We start from the raw sequence: 18,246 nt of genomic DNA on the forward strand, positions 1-18,246 counted from the left end.
AAACTCACAGAAACCTGATATGCTGTCAGACATACAGACATACATTACATGTTATTTCTTTCGTTCTCTTTTTTTTATCCTGATCAAGTTCTAAATGTTGTGGGACAAAGATTTGTTTGTTGCTTTATAAATTGTGTGTAGAGGTCTGAGGTCAACCAAGTCTTTACATTTAAGAGTATTTAATAAAAAGGCTAAAAAGTGGATTTGGTGGTTCTGTTGAAGCAGTTTTATTTATGATCCTAAGTCTGTTATTTATCATCAGTTTATTAATGATAGAATTTCTACAACTCCAACATAGTATGAGTTTTGCTTTGCTCATATCCAGTGAAATATGATTGCAGAAAAACCCTTCAATTTCTTAAATTGATTTTCTAGTTCATTCAGAAGTTGTTCCAAGTTACTTCCACAATAACTTTGTATCGTCTGCAAACAATATGACTTCTGTGTCTTTGCAGTTACTTCAAATTAAGACATGTCAATACAAACACCTTTACCCTCACTTATCTCTCATGGCCCTGGTGCCAACTGTCTGCATTGACTTGATAATTAATCAGAGGTAGCAGGGTGTGATACAGGAACTCTAAAAGACACATTAGCGTATGTTTAGTGGTCACTGGGTGAACTAGGTGCGTCTCTAATTCTGAATAAGCCAGAGGGGGCCAGATGCATGTGTCTATGGGGTTTATGATGGGCGTTGGTGTGGCTCATTGGCCTTGCTATTGTTTTACAATGTAGAGGTGAAACTACCATTTGCTACCTTATAAACTCAGTAATGTTCTCTACATGATCACAAAGATCTAAATTAGATGTGTAAGTCATTGTTTGTATGTAATATTGGTTTAATTTGGCTTATTTTAAAACATTTTTATACATATCAGGTTTCAATACTCACTGAAATAATGCAGATTCCATGCAAAACATATTTAAAACTGAGCTGTATTTGCTCTGATACATTTGAAATTATAAACTATGTGTACAAATTTTCTGATAATAGAAAGTAAATTAATCATCGGTGCAAAGATCAACTTGGTTGCCTTTTCTGAAACAACCAGAGCAGGAAGTTAAATCAAAATCATCTAACACAGATCTAGTTGACATGAAAGCAGAACAAGCAAAACTGTTCTCAACTCACCAGTGAGAAATATCCATAAAAATCATGATATACACCAGTTTGTCCTACTGAAAACGTTAGGTCCAGATGAACAGAATCAACTTTTTGGGATTTCCTTACCTGGATGATTGAGCACGCATCAAGGTATTTACAGAAGCCACAGATTCTATTGAATTCTAATATTTCTAAAATCAATGGGTTTTAAGATAAAGGGCCTAATGTTCACCCCATACCTACCATTTACTAAAAGTACAGAAAACAGAACAGAACAGAATCCTGATATCCTGTCAGCTCAGTCATTGATACTAGCTACTATTTACAATATCTGTGATATTGAACATTAACTGTTGTAAGGCTCTCCACCTTGGCTGATGTGTGAAGGAGAAAGCACACACCCACCTGTGATGAGAAACCAAACATGAGATTTCATTACACTTTTTAACACCAAATATGTTTGAGACTCAATAAAAATGACGCATGGAGAAAGTATTTTGTTTTAGCAAAGTCCTCATTTATTGGAAGAAAAATCATTACAGATTCATGTTGACTTTACAACAGTTACACCATATAAAAAGTGGACTTTATCAATCACTCACACAAGCCTTAATCTACCCCACCAACTATGACCAAACTAATTTTTCCTTGTTTTGTAAAAGTGTAAATGACGAAGAAGTTCACTGAGTTTTATCAAACCTGCCTCTGTGTTAACTTTTAAATAACTTTACATTAAAATGAAAACATAAAAAAAAATAACATTAGCGTCCAGTATATCAGAAATACCCATCTTAAGGCTTCAGAATGATAGTTGAGAAATGAAAGAGAGATGTAACAGTAGCTACAGCCATCTTTAGCTGTTAGCAAGGCTCTCCGCTTTCTCTGTAAAAACTTGCACTGTGAAGTCCAGGGTCGTTCATATTCCATGCAGTGCTTAAGACACCAGTGTTGCAATCATAATGTCCGTTGCCTGGTGGCATCGACCAGCCAAACATCTGGGGTGAGTTGTGGAGGGTCCATTGAGGTCCAGAGACAACATTGCCCACAGCATCAGGATAGTGGGCCTGATTATTTGCACCCTTTCTCATGAAGCTGATGTCCAGTTGTTCGCTGAGTGAGGACGCTCCCTGAAACTGAATCACAGACAGATGCACAGTCAGTAAAACCACAATACAGAGTTCTTGTTTTAAATTATAATCAATACGCTTCATCTAATTAAATGAATTCCCCAGGTAGTGACTGAATTAAAAACAGTTCTGTTTAATAATTGGAGATACTTACATGAAGCGGGACGCCCTGATTGAGATGCTGAGAATCTGAAATCCTCCTAAACTTTCTTCTTCGGTTTTGAAACCAAGTCTTCACCTAAAGATGGAGGGAAACAGAAGAAATTTAATGAGTACAATAGACCCAACATTCAAAACGAATTCAGTTCCTTATGTTCTAGTAACCTTGAAAAACACTCACCTGTTTGTAGGTCAGTCCTGTCAGCTCTGCCAACTCTGTCATCTCTTGTGGGTCAGGGTCAATTTTCTGATTAAAGTGATGGACCAGAGTTTTTAACTGGCTGTCTGAGAACAGCCCTCGGGTCCTTCCTTTGAGCACCTTGGCCTTTTCTTCCTTCACACACGTAGTACTTGTGACAGTGTTGCTGCCCTCTTGGTTTCTTGGGGAAGCAAAAACCAGTTCCTCCTCCGTGACGGAGCTGGAAACAGCTTCAGCATCGTGTTGATACATGCTCAGTCATCAGGTAAGTAAATCCCTAAAGGTTGATTCAGTTCACCTGGATGTAATGTTTTCAATGGAAGAAATGTTTTGTCACTCAAACGAGTGACTTCTTCAGTCTGAGACCTTTTGGGATTTAAGACTTATCAATTTAACTTTTGTTTATTATTTCTATTAGAAAGTCAGTCGTGCCAAAACATATCAGTAACTGACCCATGTGGACCATATAGACGTGTGCTTACTTGTCCTATTGTGTCTTTACCCTCACAGACTTGTGGAGATACAGTGGGGCAAAAAAGTATTTAGTCGGCCACCGATTGTGCACGTTCCCCCACTTAAAATGATGACAGAGGTCAGTAATTTGCACCAGAGGTACACTTCAACTGTGAGAGACAGAATGTGAAAAAAAAAATCCATGAATTCACATGGTAGGATTTGTAAAGAATTTATTCGTAAATTAGGGTGGAAAATAAGTATTTGGTCACCTCAAACAAGGAAAATCTCTGGCTCTCACAGACCTGTAACGTCTGCTGTAAGAAGCTTTTCTGTCCCCCACTCGTTACCTGTATGAATGGCACCTGTTTGAACTCATCATCTGTATAAAAGACACCTGTCCACAGCCTCAAACAGTCAGACTCCAAACTCCGCCATGGCCAAGACCAAAGAGCTTTCGAAGGACACTAGGAAAAGTATTGTAGACCTGCACCAGACTGGGAAGAGTGAATCTACAATAGGCAAGCAGCTTGGTGTGAAAAAATCAACTGTGGGAGCAATCATCAGAAAATGGAAGACATACAAGACCACTGATAATCTCCCTCGATCTGGGGCTCCACGCAAGATCTCATCCCGTGGGGTCAAAATGATCATGAGAATGGTGAGCAAAGATCCCAGAACCACACGGGGGGACCTGGTGAATGACCTGCAGAGAGCTGGGACCAAAGTAACAAAGGTCACCATCAGTAACACACTACAACGGCAGGGAATCAAATCCCGCAGTGCCAGACGTGTTCCGCTGCTGAAGCCAGTGCATGTCCAGGCCCGTCTGAAGTTTGCCAGAGAGCACATGGATGATACAGCAGAGGATTGGGAGAATGTCATGTGGTCAGATGAAACCAAAGTAGAACTTTTTGGTATAAACTCAACTCGTGGTGTTTGGAGGAAGAAGAATACTGAGTTGCATCCCAAGAACACCATACCTACTGTGAAGCATGGGGGTGGAAACATCATGCTATGGGGCTGTTTTTCTGCCAAGGGGACAGGACGACTGATCCGTGTTAAGGACAGAATGAATGGGGCCATGTATCGTGAGATTTTGAGCCAAAACCTCCTTCCATCAGTGAGAACTTTGAAGATGAAACGAGGCTGGGTCTTCCAACATGACAATGATCCAAAACACACCGCCCGGGCAACAAAGGAGTGGCTCCGTAAGAAGCATTTGAAAGTCCTGGAGTGGCCTAGCCAGTCTCCAGACCTCAACCCCATAGAAAATCTGTGGCGGGAGTTGAAAGTCCGTGTTGCTCGGCGACAGCCCCAAAACATCACTGCTCTCGAGAAGATCTGCATGGAGGAATGGGCCAAAATACCAGCTACTATGTGTGCAAACCTGGTAAAGACCTATAGTAAACGTTTGACCTCTGTTATTGCCAACAAAGGTTATGTTACAAAGTATTGAGTTGTATTTTTGTTATTGACCAAATACTTATTTTCCACCCTGATTTACGAATAAATTCTTTACAAATCCTACCATGTGGATTCATGGATTTTTTTTTTTTTTTTTTTTTTTTTTCACATTCTGTCTCTCACAGTTGAAGTGTACCTCTGGTGCAAATTACTGACCTCTGTCATCATTTTAGGTGGGGGAACTTGCACAATCGGTGGCTGACTAAATACTTTTTTGCCCCACTGTATGTCAGCGGCCCTGAAGGGAGTCTTTCCTTGGAAGAACTCGCTACATGGGCGGAGAGTGCTCTACAAATGGAGATGATCAACAAAACTACTGATACCTCGGAGGCTGTTTCCATCTCAGTCTCAGAGCAGAAACAAGATTTTGCTGTCCCAAGAAGCCAGGATGGCAACATCACTGCCACTCTGCACCATCCCAGCACTGCTCCAGAGAAACCTAAAGGAAAGGCCCGGGTGGTGTTCACAGAGAGACAGTTGATTATTCTTGTCCATCACTTTAATGCGAAACATTACTATGAGCCAAGGGAGATTAAACAGCTGGCAGAGATGACAGGACTGACCTACAGACAGGTGAGTGTTTTTCAACTTGTTAGAATCTAAGAAATTGAACTTTGGGTCCATTGTACTCATGAAATGTTTTCTGTTTTCTTCCATGTTTAGGTAAAAACTTGGTTTCAAAACAGACGGAGTAAGTTTAGGAGGAGGTCACATTCTCAGCATGTGAATCAGGGCGTCCCACTTCATGTAAGTATCTCCTATTATTGAAAAGCCCTGTTTCTGATTCTGTCATTATCTGGGGAATTGATTGTATTTAATGAAATGTAACGTCAATAATTTAAAAGAAGTATTCTGGTTTTACTGACAGTGTATCTGTGATTCAGTTTCAGGGAGAGGGACAGCCCCCACTCGGGGAGTCGTATACTCAGCACCTGGAGGTAAACTCAATCACAAATGGTGCAAATTATCAGGGCCCCTATCATCATCCTGTGGACAATTTTGCAGCTGGACCTCAATGGACATTCCCCACCTCGCCCCGGATGTTTGGCTGGTCAATGCCACCAGGCAACGTCAATAAAGGAGGCTGGAAGTATGACTAAACACTAAAGTTCATCTAAAGAATCTGGACCTGGATCAAAGATTTTCCCAGGAATACCTCAAATAACATCCCTAGCTCAAAGCCATAGCTTTGAATACTTCATCTTAAAAAACCCGAAATGATACATTGAAAAGTTTCTGCCTCTGTGATTATCTTCCTAAGACTCTAAATGTTGGGTTTGCTTTTAATTATTCACAAGTCTGATGTTTGGAGTAAAGCCTCCAAAAAGCATTTTATTGTCACCTTTTCTACTCTCTGCCCTATGAAACTGAAGTCTTGAAATGAAACATGCAATGTTATTAAATCTTCCCCTTACTGAACACCTGAAGTCAGCTCAATTAAAGTGTAGGATGCTGCTGATGGACATGTATGTTTGTATCAGGGCTGTGTTGGGATCTGTCAGGGGATGTTACGGATGGGGCATGGTGGCTGGAGGTTGCCAGGTTCTTGCTCACAATCCCACCGATGATCATGACTGGGAAGCGTACCAGCAACCAGGCACCTTGCAGCAGGAGCACGGTGGTGTCCAGCAGAGCCTGAGTGGAGCTGTCTTAACAGAGGAGCTGCAGGAATGAAACATCAAGTTAATAAATGAGCAGCACTGAGTCTAATAATCCATGTAATGTTGCCTTTGAGAGTTTCTGAAAAGCATTATGCCATGAGGTGTTTTTCAATCTCCTGAATGTGAGCAAAGAAATTCAAAGTGAATACAGATTAATGAATAAATCATTAACTGAATGAACGTGGATTGATATTGTACATTCAGCTATTAGATGATGATAACACCAGAGGTGCCCAACCCAATCTAACACTGTATATCTGAAACTATGACAGGCACGAAGTCATTCATGCCTGCTCAAATACTTTGAGTTTATCATCTAAATGTTACAAACAAACTTGGTGTGTTCGATTACAGTGCCGTCAACCTCTGAAGAAATTACAGCCAGAATTCCTGCTGATGATGTCACATTTTCAAGAAATGTTATAAAGAACATGGCAACTTTATTAGTCACACTTTGGTAGCACCAGGTTGGATCTTCTTTTGCCTTCAGATCTTCTTTGAGTCATGATTTACATTCAACAACAAGCTTAAAACACTCCTCAGACATTTTCGTCCTCGTTGACATGACAACATGGCACAGTTGCTGCAAATTAGATGGCTGCACATCAATCATGTGAAACTTCTGTTACACCACATCCTAAAGCTGCACCATTGTATTTGAGTTCAGTGAAGTCTATGGGCTCAAATTGTGGTCATAAATATTTTGTACTTGTAAACCAGTTTTGTACTTGGCACACACAAATTCATTTTAAACATACAAAATTGATTTACAAGTACAAAATATTTATGACCACAATTTGAGCCATAGAAGTCCTTGTGATGTTGAAGAAACCAGCTCCAGATGGTCAGAGCTTTGTGACATGACTTATCCTTCTTGAAGCATTCAGCAGAAGATGGCATACAGTCAGTTCTGACCTTTCAAATGTTACATCAGAAATTGAAACTCATCACACCAGAAAACATCTCTCCAATCTTCTGTTGTCCAACTTTCCAAGTTTTTTTGACCTGTAGCTCGAGTTTCCTGTATTTAGCTGACATGAGTGGTACTTGGTGTGGTCTTCTGCTGCATCTTGCTGATGTGCATTCAAAGATGCTCTTCTGCACACCTCAGTTGTAAAAGTAGTAATTGTAGTTTCTGTTGTCTTCTTTCAATTTAAAGCAGTCTATCATTCTCCTTCAGGGATTCTAAAGGCCCTAAATGTTCTCTCAAGATCGCACTTTGAATGTTGTTTATTGGCAAAAGAAGAGACTCACTTATATTTATCAGACTGAGACCTGGCTGCCATGGATTCATGAGTGGGCTGGCTCTCACAGGAAAACACCAAGATGGCAAATGTGACTATGGCAGCACCAATACAGTCAGAAAAATCCTGAGTGCAAAAAGTATTTCCATCAATGAAGAAAGTTGTTCAGAGAGCTTGGATCAGCTGGAGAAACTGTGTTCAACATGCACACACTTCTGAACCTGCACTGCTGCACTAAAACAAAGACAGTTACAATATCTACACAGTGCTAGTCTATATAAGACAATGGAGGGATCTGAGGCTGACTTTGTGCTTCTAGCTTGAGTCCAGCCTTTTTAATCAGAAGAAGACTGACTTGGGAAATAATGAACAGTAGTTGGCAGTAACACACCAGTGATGCATCTAGCCTGCCAAACCCAAAGAAGAAGAACATGGCAGCAAGATTTCTGAAAGATTCACTCACTTTTCAACAATCCCACCAAATCTTGTAGATCATGATTGTAAGAGGCCTGTCTGAACTTAATATACAGATTTCATGCTGTAGTTAACTGTGTGATTTCTGATGGTTATGTTTAAGAGGTTTGTATTGAAAGTATTTTGTGATAGTTTATGGTGGGTTATGTGATTTGGGCGGTATTGATTGCTTATTTTAGGCACCTGTTCATGCAGTGTCAGTTGGAGCAGAGAGGATTGCTGAGTTTTTGGTTCTCTTGCGTGCTTTGCTTTAGATTTGTTTCTCTTAGTTTTCTTCTTTTATTTATAAAGATTTAAAGTTTCTTTCTGTCTCAGTGAGTCACTGTTTTTGGAGAAGGCGGCACACAAGTATTCAGGCTCACTCTCAGCTCCTCAGCAGCCTTTTCATTTGATCCTGAAGTTGCTGAAATTTGCCAACAAAAATCCATCTATGGAAGAATCTCTACATGGAGCATGGCATTAAGGATGGAGAGGATAAAAGTCAGCAGACATGGATCCAGACACGGAGGTAGGCCCTTACTGTTAAATGATTGCTAAATGACATTAGAAGCTTCATTTACTGGTGGATGTGCACAATAAGCTGCCCTGTTAATTGAAAAGATTTGGCATGCATAGCCTGTAGGGGTGCAACGATACACAAAATTCACGGTTCGGTTCGGTTCGATACTTTGGTGTCACGGTTCGATATTTTTTCGATACAAAAAAAATGTTCATGCCTTTTTAATTTGTCATTTATTAAAATTATAAATATATATTTTAACTCAAAAGTACAGTTTTTAAATTTAACCCTAACCCTTGTGCGTGTTTTTTATTTTGACAGCGAATGCGCACCTGCGGACCACTTATGTGCACCCCTGGTTATTTAGCTCGTCATATTGCAGCCACAGAAATTCTTTTGTCCATGAAACCATAAAGCTGCACTTTCTTTTTGCCTTATAGTCTGATTTGTCATAACTTCTCCGTTTTGTGGTAAGCTTTTCTTTGGCTGTCACTTCTTCACCCTGACCTGTCTTATTTGGCTCAGCAGAACTAAAATATATATCTGTCTGTGAAGGTTCTCAGTCATCCAGGTCATCGTAGTCAAATATATATCCTGCTGCTTTTACACACGCACTCACATAAGCTCAGCGATTCTCTGCACGATCAACCTCTCACATGTTTAAGCTTGCTGCGGGAGATTTCACTTGTCATGTTTGCATAGTAAGCTAACAATTAATAAGACTATGTCAGAGGAATTGGTGCACAAATTATCATCACTCACAGATCAGTGCTGTCGCTCTCTATACACAGTTCACGCAATTGCAAAGTGAAAGCAAAAAAACAAGCGCAAATTCAAACGCGATTGCAATATGTCACATATTGACAGTGGCTCATCGATGCCAATGACATAATTACCCAGCTACATTTCTGAAAGAATGCAAAAGCATTGACATATATTTTTCCTTCCTACAATAGCCCGATGGGCAGGGCAGAGATAGATTTTGGTAAACCGACTGGAAAAAAATCGCTAGCCCCGGGACGTCGGGCTAGCGATATTGCGAGCCCTGTATCTGATTGAGGAATCACTCATCTTTGTAAAAGAGAGTTTATTACAGAGAAATGGCTCTTTCCAAAATAAAAGCTATACTACACGCTTCTTCTGGGCTATATTCTCAGCAGCATATTAAACATATCAGGTCCCCATAAGGAGAATCATGTGCTAACAGCTGTCTAAATGACTCAGCTAAAGTTAGTAGCATGCTTGCTTGTTTTTTTTCTGCTTCCACTTGTCTTTGCACTAGGATGATGTCGGCGTAAATGTGCAGTCATATTCGTTGTGTTCCCACTAGTGCTTTCAGGTTAATCTCGTTGAAATGACCTTAACGCCACAACACGGCAAATCTCCGTTAACGAGCTACCGCCGATCGCCCCGTGCATGGGGCTAGACGGCCAACACGTTAACGAGCTAACTGCGCTAACACACTAGTTCCCACCCATGTAATTGAGCATTGCGTGGCACATCCAACATACTGTTTTACTTTAGTCCATGACTCGCTTACCTTCAGGGTCATACGTCACATGAAAACCAAAATAATTCCAAACGCCATATCTGAATGAGGGTGGAGGAGGTCCATGTTACATGGAGAGCTTAACTTCTGTCTCGCTAGCTTGCCCTGCGCTCTTCCTTCTGACGATGCTGTCTGTGTTGAGCGCTCAGTGAATCTGCGTTCGACTACTCCGCCTAGGCTGCACTGTCGAGCCTAGGCGGTGTAGTCGAACGCAGATTCACTGAGCGCTCAACACAGACAGCATCGTCAGAAGGAAAGTTGATAAAATAAATTACAAATTTTGTATTGTTCGATACATATGCGTACCGAACCGAAAGCACTGTATCGAACGGTTCAATATCGATACGAATATCGTTGCACCCCTAATAGCCTGTTTGGGGCTGTTTGTCTGCAGGATTGTTTGCTGCTGATTGCTGAGAGTTGAATGTGCGTCGGCACAGATGATGGTGTTTGTACTGAAATCTTGACACTGCTTTCTCCCTCCACAATTGAACAGGGAGTACACTTCAGTCCAGTTTGAAGAAACTGGTTTATGCTGTTGGGAAGCATGAATCAGATGGTTGGGTGTAGAGCATCTGTTTAAATCTCTTTGGCACATTTCAACATCAATCTGGTATAGATCCAGTCAGATGAAGATCTTGCACATTGCACTCACTCTGGCCTCAGTTAAAAAGGCCCTCAGCAGTGAATGGTTTGGTCAAGAAGGTGTTGAGATTGACCTACATGCCTTTAAAAGAGCTTCAGCTCTCCCTACATGAACGTGGCAGAAACTCTTGGAACATTACACTGTCTTGAATTAAAGGTGGATGTTGGTTAGTTAACAGTTTGATTTTGGTCCTTTTCTCTCAGTTGAATTGATAAACTGCTTTTGTCTTAAAATCTACTACTCGTTGTCAGTTTCTTTGTCTCTCTCCACGGCATCTGACAAAGAGATGCTCTACAGTAGGGGTAGGGAACTCCAGGCCTCAAGAGCTGGTTTCCTGCAGATTTTAGATGTGTCCTTGATCCAACAAGGCTGAAATAAATGGCTAAATTAGCTGCTCAACATGTCTTGAAGTTCTCCAGAGGCTGGTAATGACCTAATCATTTGATTCAGGTGTGGTGAACCAGGATGAGATCTAAAACCTGCAGGACACTGGCTTTGGAGGACTAAGGTTCCCTACCCCTGCTCTACAGCCACAGACTCTGGTCAGGAGAAGAGATTTTCCAGTGCCTACTCTCCTGGGTTCAGGTGGGTGAAGTGGAACAGGTACATCCTAATGCAGTTTATGAACACATGACTGGTTATCATGTCTTCAACTCTCACTGAGCCTGACATCAGTGTGGTTGTTAATATTGCAAAACAGGATGGTTTAAACATATGCTTCGAAACCTCTGCAACAAACCACCTGCTCCAGCAGAGATGCTTAAACCAGTTTTGTGTTCCAGTCTGTGAAGCTGCAAAAATGGCAGACTGGAAGACTCTGATGGCTTTCATCAATCTGAATCTCAACAGGTATGTACTCAGCATTGTTGCCCAATGAGCAATGTTCAAGTGAAATCTGGTGGCAAATTTTATGAATGCAGCCAAAATGCAGAGTGTTTGTGATGCTTTTTTTTTAGGCGAAGACTTGTTTTCAGAACTGAAGGAGGAAGTTTAGGAAAACCAGCACATGATGTAGAGAAATTTCAGCACTGTGGCTCGACAGGAGCAGGTCCTGCCTTACCTGAACACCTTTATCAGTGATGGAGGTTCCTGTTTGTATCCAAACACTGGGTCAGTTAAAGAGGGTGGGGGAGTAAAGAAAGGCCACTTCCTCCCTTGTGTTGGTGTAGCTGAAGTTGTATTGCACAGTGCTGTGCCAATATTTTCTCCTCTTGCCTTTGGTGCAGTTTATCCATCTAGATTATTTTGGTATGGACAACCCACTTTTGTAGTTTTCTCTGAGCTCTGTGTCTCTGAAAAGTAATGTTTCCATCCTAAAGAAATCCAGACTGTGTTACAGATCTACTGACCTTGTAGGAATTCTTTTCTTTCCTCTGAACTACATCTGCTAACCATATCAGTGTCCTGGAGGAAGCACGTAAAGGCTTTGAACAAGAAGCTTGACTTCATGACAGGCTTCATGCTTCTTTGTAGTTGGCAGGTGTAGACACTGCACCAGATTTCTGAGTTTCAACAAATTCATGCATTTCAATAATATTTGGGACTAGAAAAGGTGGCAGTCAAGAAACAGGCAGTGCTTCATTTAACAAAGTCAATATTTACAGCAGAAAAGATGCAGGTCTAGATCATTGGCTTTAAATATTTATTAAAAACCCTAGACTAACCTCCAGCCTTAAAACATGTTTAGCATAAAAATATTAACAGGTGTAATTAAGACATGTGTGCACGAAGTCTTTCAAATAAAGCCTCTGTCATGTCAAGAAACATGAACAGAACATTTAAAATGGCTGTCAGATAAAATCCACAACAAACCTGATGCTGCCAGTGCCAGCTAGCTTCCATGTTGGAAAAACATAGATGATGTGGAAGTGCTTTAAATTTCTCTGAAAACCACCAGCATGTGGTTTCACAATCAGACCTCCACGCATCATATTTCTGCCATGTTGTTTTTGAGACCAGTATGGCAAAAATCCTCATCTTGAGGCTCCAGAATGAGAATTCACAAACAAAAGGGGCAGTAACAGCAGCTACAGCCATCTCTATGCTGTTAGCAAGGCTCTCCACTTTCTGTGTAGAAACTTACACTGTGAAGTCCGGGGTTGTTTACATTCAATGCGGTGCTGAAGACACTGGCAAGGCAAATTTATTTGTATAGCACAATTCAACAACAAGGTGATTCAAAGTGCTTTACAGAGACATTAGAAACAAAAACAAATAAAAAGCATGATTTAAAATTGATTAAAACAAGCAAACAAACTAACTAAACACACACATTTCACACCTTTTCGCGCGATCTGAACCCTTATCGTAAGGGGAGCTACCAGTCCTTCTGTGGACGAGCTACTTTCTATTTTAAATTCCGTGAATTTAAAATACTCTCTAGACCCAGCTGGGGAGCTACCCAGAGCTCTAAACAAACAAACAAACAAACAAACAAACAAACAAACAAACAAAAAAAAACAGTATATAAAATCAAAACAGTAGATAAAATCAGTAGTTAATGTAAGTTTTGAAATTTAAGCTTAAAAGTGTGGATTGGTGTTGCAATCATCATCTACATTATTTCTACAATTATTGGAAAATGAAACAACACATTTTCATCTCTTAATGTTATATAAAAAAACCTGTGCTGGTGCTCTCTCTGATTTTCCAGGATGTGTTTTGGATAGACTAAAATGTATTTACAATAGCCAGAGCCGACTGAATTCAAATATTTCTAAAATCTAATGGATTAAAAATAAAGGACCTAAAATTTACCCTGACTTTTATTTACTGAAAGAGATCAAATCTGAGACTCTGCTATGTTGAGCTACATAAAAGCAGAAATAGTAAAATTTAATACAAAAAAGCTGATATACATTACAATGTCTGTAATTAAAGGAGCATTAGCAGCTGGCAAGGCTCTCCACTTGCTCCTTCAAAACTTGTATTGTGAAGCCCAAATTTGTTTACATTCATACCAGTGTTTAAAACAACAGGGTTGAATTCATATCAGTTGTCCAGTGGCATCGACCAGCCAAACATCTGTTATGTTTTTTTTTTTTTTGTTGTTGTTTTTTTTTTTTGTTTTTTTTTTTTTGTTTGTTTTTTTTTTTGTGGAGGGTCCATTGAGGTCCAGGCACAACCTTGCCCACAGGATGATGATAGGGGCCCTGATAATTTGCACCATTTGTGATTGAGTTTACCTCCAGGTGCTGGGTGTACTCCCTGAAACTGAATCACTGAAAGATGCAGAGTCAGTTCTTGTGTAATTATAGTCAATACATTTCACCAAATGCAATTAATTCCCCAGATAGTGACTGAATTAAAAACAGTTCTGTTTAATAATTGGAGATACTTGCATGAAGTGGGACACCCTGATTGAGATGCTGAGAATCTGGACTCCTCCTAAACTTTCTCCTTCTGTTTTGAACCAAGTCTTCACTTAAAGATGGAGGGAAGCAGAAGAAATTTAATGAGTACAATAGACCCAACATTCAAAACGAATTCAGTTCCTTATATTCTAGTAACCTTGAAAAACACTCACCTGTTTGTAGGTCAGTCCTGTCAGCTCTGACAACTCTGTCATCTCTTGTGGGTCAGGGTAAATTTTCTGATTAAAGTGATGGACCAGAGTTTTTAACTGGCTGTCTGAGAACAGCCCTCGGGTCCTTCCTTTGAGCACCTTGGCCTTTTCGTCCTTCACACACGTAGTACTTGTGACAGTGTTGCTGCCCTCCTGGTTTCTTGGGGCAGCAAAAACCAGTTCCTCCTCCGTGACGGAGCTGGAAACAGCTTCAGCAGCCTCAGACATGTTGTTGCTCATCTCCTTAGCGAGAGCTGCCTCAGCCCATGCTGCAAGTTCTTCCAAGGGAAGACTCCCTTGCAGGCTGCTGCCAGAAATCCACAAGTCTGTGAGGACAGAAAGACAGAGGCTAAGTAAGCACAAATATATATGGTCCACATGGGTCACCGTGGCTACTGATATGTTTTGGCACAGTTGAGTTTTTCAACAGAAAATAATGCAAAAGGGATCAACTGATGAGCCTTAATCAATTTCCCACACACAATGTCACTTGATTTTACTTGCTGAATTATTAAAATGTGCCACCAGATGTTGCCAATTAGAAAGTTTAAAAAGTGACTTAATAATTGGAGATACTTACATGAAGTGGGACGCCCTGATTGAGATGCTGAGAATCTGGACTCCTCCTAAACTTTCTCCTTCTGTTTTGAACAAAGTCTTCACCTAAAGATGGAGGGAAGCAGAAGAAATTTAATGAGTACAATAGACCCAAAATTCAAAATGAATTCAGTTTCTCATGTTCTAGTAACCTTGAAAAACTCACCTGTTTGTAGGTCAGTCCTGTCACCTCTGTCATCTCCCGTGGGTCATGGTAACATTTTTGGTTAAAGTGATGGACCAGAGTTTTTATCTGGCTGTCTGAGAACAGCCCCTGGGTCCTTCCTTTGACCTTCCTGGGTCTTTTCTTCATTCTCACACATAGTGCTTTTTGACATTCTGGTTCTGTGGGACAGCAAAACTGTGTTCCTCTGTGACAGAGCTGGAAACAGCTTCAGCAGCCTCAAAGATGTTGTTCCTCGTCTCCTTATTGAGAGCACTCCCCACCCATGCAGTGAGCTCTGCCATGGGGAGACTTCCTTCAAGGCTGCTGCCAGAACTCCACAAGTCTATATGGTCCACATGGCTCAGCTCATCTGTGGTGCCATGACTCACTTTAGAAAAGCCAATTATACCAGGGTAAACTGCTGAGTGGATTTTAAGGCCTAGAGTTGGTGTAGGCAAGAATGCACAGGACTGAAAGAATCATTTTTCCCTCCTTGATCCGCATTCATTGATTCATTGTTTAGAAAACTTAAAAAAAAAAAAAAAAAAAAACATTTAGAAAGTGGTCAAATAAATGAGCTCTCCTAAAACTTTCCACCTTATCTTTCTGAATATTCATCTTTGTTTGCAATTTATCTTTTTAACCACCGATGTCTCAAGAACAGAAAGTGTAATCTCCCAGATAATGACCTGTTTGTAGGATTGGGTGGCAGGTTCTCCATTTCTTTATACCAGTGATGTCAAAGTGATGCTGCAAGAGGTCGTTTATAAATTTGTAATCAGCTGTGTAAGATGGTAGACTGGTATCACCTGCATATTAACTCACCTCCACATTTACTGTGGGAAATGGCCACTGATGTGTGAGTGGGTTTGTTTCACAACTGCTGTGAGCCAGTGGCTGTGATTGGGCTGGTTTCATTGAAGGCAGGTGTATTTGATTGCACTCTAGTCTAGTCTGCTTATACTCCAGACTACAAGTACTGCTGTTAGTGATGGCCAAATGAAGCTTTCTGAAGTGTTGAAGCTTGTATTGGCCAAAAGTATGAAGAGCAGCTTGAATCTACAACTTTGAAATGAACTGCTTCATTATCATTGCCCAGTCACAGCTTCTGTTTAACATCATGTGATAATTCTGTCTGATATCAGGCTAACGTTGTGGTGCTTTGAACCTGTATTTTTCTGTGACACAATTTTTGTCTGTTTCATGAATAAATTTGATGAATAAATTTGTTTAAACATGAACAATGGTGTGGTCTCCCTTTACTAGTGATTTAACATTTGTAAACATAACAGACCAAAACATACAAGAATTTGCCTCCACTTAGACTTCTTCTGTTCTTTGGATTCATCATCAAACCATAAAGTGCTCTGCTGTGAGAATAATCTCTGAAGACTTGGTTTAACTACAATTGAATATAATAAACATACAATATTTGGGCCTTTGTAAAATTCAATCGCTAGTAAACTGATGATAAATAACATGGAAAAATATTTTTCTTTAATCCCTTGAACGGTTTTTATTTATTATCAAATAATGATGATATAGGAACCACAATTGATTCAGCTAATAAAAGTGAATCTCATCCCATACCATTACCTGCTGGAATTAAGTTACACAGGAGCTTAAAAATGTGATTTATTAAAATAAATTATGGATTTTTTTAGCAAACAAAACAGAATGCAATTAAACTACATTTTGGTCCCTGTTTAACTAATATTTGCATTACTTCTAAGACTTTTGCTGTAATATCAGTGCAAAGACGACAGTGTTAAAAGTGCAGAACTGTAATTTTGATTGGACGTGATGTAATTGTCTCAAACTGTACAATTCTGTGAGCAACAGCAGTTAATGATGGTCCGTTTGAAGCTGAAGACCGCATCACTGTGCTGCAGAAGCACTGTGTCGGGGCTTGGTACGTCTGAAGTTTCATTCAGTACGTCACTGCTTTAGTCCTTGACTCAATGGTTTATAAGGAAGTGAATCACTGGTGGGATTTGTGGTGTGTGTTAGTGATTTTGTGCAAGAGATCAGTGTGCGACATATTGAAATACATTATTGGTCCAAGCCGTCATAAATGGTAAGTAGTGGGAAGAAAATGACCTTCAATGTTAAGCTTTTTGTTTACATGTACAGTGTAGTGTAAGCATTAGAAGATCTTAAATAAAACAGTAACAATTACCGTAATTGTCGGGCTATAAGCCGCTACTTTTTGTACAAGCTTTGAACCCTGCGGCTTTTAGTCAGGTGCGGCTTTTCTATGGATTGTCCATGAGCGGATTTGTTTTGTTTGTTCCGCTGTTGTACGGCACTACGTTGCCTGGCGAAAGGATCGGGGTTCAAGAGTGGTATGTTGGTCACAAGTCCATCCGCCAGGCAACGTAGTGCCATACGAAGTAGCGCGAAAAACAAACTTCAAAGTAGCACTACGCGTTCAGCTGGAGGCGTGGATGATGAGCGGCGATAAACTTGCGAAAAGCAAGTTATGCCCAACTCCACCATTGGATTCTGACAGCGTGGAAAAGTGTGAAAACATCCACGATCACCAACGGATTTCGAAGGGCTGGACTGCTGCATGATGGAGAGGAGGACACCGCCACGGCCCTTCTGAGGGTGTTCGACTCTGACACTGACAACGAGGATTTCTTTTGTTTTGAAAGTGACAACGAAGGAGAGAAGCGGAGAGTGGATGACGAAGCCATCCTGAACCTGTTCGTTTCCGACACTGGAGGAGAGGACTTTGGTGGTTTTTTGCACAGGAAGAAGAGAAGGATGGTGGTGAATGACTGAGTTTCTTCTTGTTAAAGCCGTGTCGCTGCACCTGAGCCCAAAAGGTAGGCTAAATCTATTTTTCTGGTGTGCTGTAGGTTATTGTTATGTACTACATTTGTTACTCATTTATGAAGCACAGTACATGTTTTGTACTTGTAATTACCGGTACTTGTACATATACCTAAAAAGTTATGCAAATATGTACCCATAACTTGTTTTTCAAAATATTAATAAAAGGGGTGTGTCTCCAAACAGCCGTCTCTTTCCTGACAATTCCCTTTGTGCATATTCTCTTACATACATCGTCAACATTGAAACACCTGCGGCTTTTAGTCAGGTGCGGCTAATGTATGTACAAAACAGGATTTTCCCCTGATTTTAGCTTGTGCGGCTAATATTCAGGTGCGCTCTGTAGTCCGGGAAATACGGTATGTAAAAGTCATTTTAATGAACATGAACAGGAACTTTATAGATTTTCAAAGAATATGAAAACAACACTTTTTTTTTAAAAACGGTGCTCATCAAAATAGAAAACTAAACTGAACTTTTAACTTCCATCCATCTGT

General features: G+C 40.4%; 1 protein-coding gene and 1 long non-coding RNA gene across 2 annotated transcripts; both read left to right on the forward strand.

The window, feature by feature from the left end:
- The first annotated feature begins 4,724 nt into the window (after positions 1 to 4,724).
- Positions 4,725 to 6,184, forward strand: LOC120736234 (homeobox protein NANOG-like). The gene is made up of 4 exons (XM_040036225.1): positions 4,725 to 5,083; positions 5,174 to 5,257; positions 5,401 to 5,600; positions 6,013 to 6,184. The coding sequence occupies exons 1-4, from the start codon at positions 4,805 to 4,807 to the stop codon at positions 6,182 to 6,184; spliced, it is 735 nt and encodes a 244-aa protein (XP_039892159.1). The 5' UTR covers positions 4,725 to 4,804.
- Positions 6,185 to 7,879: 1,695 nt separating this feature from the next.
- Positions 7,880 to 12,737, forward strand: LOC120736174. The gene is made up of 4 exons (XR_005696430.1): positions 7,880 to 8,397; positions 11,034 to 11,168; positions 11,366 to 11,432; positions 11,540 to 12,737. It is a non-coding gene; the product is annotated as an uncharacterized LOC120736174 (long non-coding RNA).
- Positions 12,738 to 18,246: the final 5,509 nt, after the last annotated feature.

Source organism: Simochromis diagramma, unplaced genomic scaffold (genome assembly GCF_900408965.1).
Source record: "Simochromis diagramma unplaced genomic scaffold, fSimDia1.1 OVJJ01000271.1, whole genome shotgun sequence".
NCBI classification, from domain to species: Eukaryota; Metazoa; Chordata; class Actinopteri; order Cichliformes; family Cichlidae; genus Simochromis; species Simochromis diagramma.